Below are 3111 nucleotides of genomic sequence, written 5' to 3' on the forward strand. Positions count from 1 at the left end.
GGGTAACGGTTAAAGATTTTTTTTTAATGAAATTGGGTGTATTGAAATCCCCTTTCCCATAAAAAATTGCTTACACTGTGCTTAGAATAGTTGCATGAGCTGTATGGCAAAGATACACTGAAATACTATAGGAAAAAATACTCTCATCCTTTAACACTGTCGAAACATTTGAGGTGAAAATGTAGTAAAACGATTCTAAACTTCAACAATGTTGAAAAACGTTTTATACTACACAGTATGTTAAATAATTATTACTAAAGATTCTATGTCTATTCCGGTACGGTTTTGCTTCCAGATTTAGAGTAAACCATGGGTGATCAAAGATCTTCTGACAATGTGATTAACAAACTGCGCGACATCATACATCGCAGACCTCACGAACTAAAGAGATAGCAGACATCACAAACTACACAATAAAAGGCATCACAGACTACACGATAAAAGACTTCACAAATTACACGATAACAAACATCACAAATTACAGAGATAACAGACATCACAGACTACACGATAGCAGACATCACATACTACAGAGATAACAGACACCACAAACTACAGACATCATAGACATCACAAACTACGCGATAACAGACATCACAGACATCACAGACTACGCGATAACAGACATCACAGACATCACAAACTACGCTATAACAGACATCACAGACATCACAGAATACATGATAAAAGACATCACAAACTACACAACAACAGAGATAACTGACTTCACGTTGACCTAACAAACTGGCGGAATGGTTTCTGTCGACAGAGACGTGCTTCGCGCGACGTGAGTTTTTTCCGTGGCTGGACAGATTACAAATACGGCTTCGGCAACTTCTCCACCAACTTCTGGCTGGGCTTGGAAAAAATCCACCAACTGACAAACATGGTAGGTTGTTTTTACTTTAGTACAATACTTTATATATGTGACAGCACTGCACAATGCATTATATCCACGTATGTGACAGCATTATACAATACATTATATCCCCGTATGTGACAGCATTATACAATACATTATATCAACCTATGTGGCAGCATTATACAATAAATTATATCGACGTGTGTGACAGCCGACAGCATTATAAAAATACATTATATCAACGTATGTGGCAGTATTATACAATACATTATATCAACGTATGTGGCAGTATTATACAATACATTATATCAACGTATGTGGCAGTATTATACAATACATTATATCAACGTATGTGACAGTGTTATACAATACATTATATCCACGTATGTTACAGCATTCTCTCCTGTACTTGAGGGGAGGGGGCATAGTTTTACTACAGAAAAGCAAAGAATACCCTTGCCGTGATACTGCGTGTTGTAAGAAGCGACTAAGGTATGGTCTCCCGAAAAGGGCCAGTTTGCGGAGGGCCAACTACCCAACCCAGTAAAAACGGAAAGTTTTAGAAACACAAACAAACACGCCTTATTATTTTGCCATTTTGGGAGACGTGGGAGCTTCTGCATCAGCAGGAACAATGAAGGACAGCGGACAAAGCCGAAATGACTCTTCTGACCTGAAACCTTCTCCGTCGAACAAGTGTCTCCGGATTGCGTCCGGGAATTTTCGCACCATTTACGAAGCAGGAAAGTTCTCGAGTGGCACAAGAGATGAAGAGATATAGGCTGCACATAATAAGTTCAGCAGCTGCATAACAAGGAAAGTGATAGACTGGAATCCACAGGGTAAAAGATCAAGGGGAAAACCACGTGGAACGTGAAAAAGTCACGGAAATGGATGTACAGAAAAGTGGCAAAACGTGAAATGACATCAAGCGACTAGCCCAGAATAGGAAAAGGTGGAAAGTGTTTGTTCGTGGCCTATATCCTGATCCAAGGTGAGAAAGGCAACGATGATGATGATGATGCCACAGCATTATACAATACATTACATCAACGTATGTGGCAGCATTATAAAATACATTATATCCACGTATGTGACAGCGTTATACAATACATTACATCAGCATATGAGACAGCATTATACAATACATTATATCAACGTATATGACAGCATTATACAAGATCATATATGGTCGCCTTTAAGCACAAGGGGGCTATCCCGAAAAACGCTGTTTTGAGAAAATCGAAGGTAAAGTTTTTGAACCCTTGTTCAGTGTCTTTAAAAGACAAGGAAAAATTTCTCTTTAACTTTAATCAAACAAATATACACACCAACGAAACCAAACGTTTCCTATACGTAGGGAAATGCTCACTTTTTGTGTAGGTCAAGATTTTTGGACACCACCGAAATCTGGGATAGCCCGCTTGTCCTTAAAAGCGACCATATCAACGTATGTGACAGTATTATACAATACATTATATCAATGTATGCGGCAGCATCGTGCAATACATTATCAGGGTATTGACAGCATCATGCAACACGTGCACATTTTAAACCTACGTGAGACCACAGTACAATACATTATGAATCCACGTGACACCACTGTACAATACATTATGAACTCACATGAAATCACTATACAATACTTTTTGAACCCATGTGACACCTCAAAGCAATATATATACAAACATTGTTGTTTTAATTTTTCCCGCGCTCTCATCCCCAGCGGAGACACGAACTGAGGATAGATTTCACGTTCAAGGGAAAAGACTACCATGCCATCTACGGCAACTTTTCACTTTCCGGAGAATCGGATGACTACAAAATTCATATATCCGGATTTTCGGGTAATGTAGAAGACAACATGGACTTTCACAATGGCCAGGCGTTTACAACCAAAGACCGAGACAACGATTCATCAGAATCAAGAAACTGCGCCCGGGAGTTTCACGGAGGATGGTGGTACAACGACTGTCACCGCGTCAACCTCAATGGGTTGTGGCGCAGTACGGAGTCTTCCAGCGGCATGAACTGGAAAAGTGTCACCAAATATAACGATTCTGTCTCCTTCAGCGAAATGAAAATTCGACCCAAGTGACAACTTCACGACACAATCATCGCTCCATCTTTCGGTTCTTCTCCTTCTCGTGTCAGGTCTGAGGCAGACATTGACGATCATAGCACCCCAATCCTCCTTGTTGTCTGATTTCTTGATCAGTTCGGTTGTTTTGTTGGGGGGGGGGGGGGGG

At 40.2% G+C, this 3111-nt stretch overlaps 1 protein-coding gene across 1 annotated transcript in view; it reads left to right on the forward strand.

Annotated features, from left to right (window-relative positions):
- Positions 1-3111, forward strand: part of LOC101864580 (fibrinogen C domain-containing protein 1) — a gene marked incomplete in the record, with an annotated part of 8795 nt that extends 5684 nt beyond the window's left edge. The window contains 2 exon segments of the mRNA XM_005112140.3: positions 770-889; positions 2589-3111. Of these exon segments, the coding sequence (XP_005112197.2) occupies positions 770-889; positions 2589-2960 (492 nt within the window).

This window comes from Aplysia californica, unplaced genomic scaffold, assembly GCF_000002075.1.
Source record: "Aplysia californica isolate F4 #8 unplaced genomic scaffold, AplCal3.0 scaffold01196, whole genome shotgun sequence".
NCBI lineage: Eukaryota > Metazoa > Mollusca > Gastropoda > Aplysiida > Aplysiidae > Aplysia > Aplysia californica.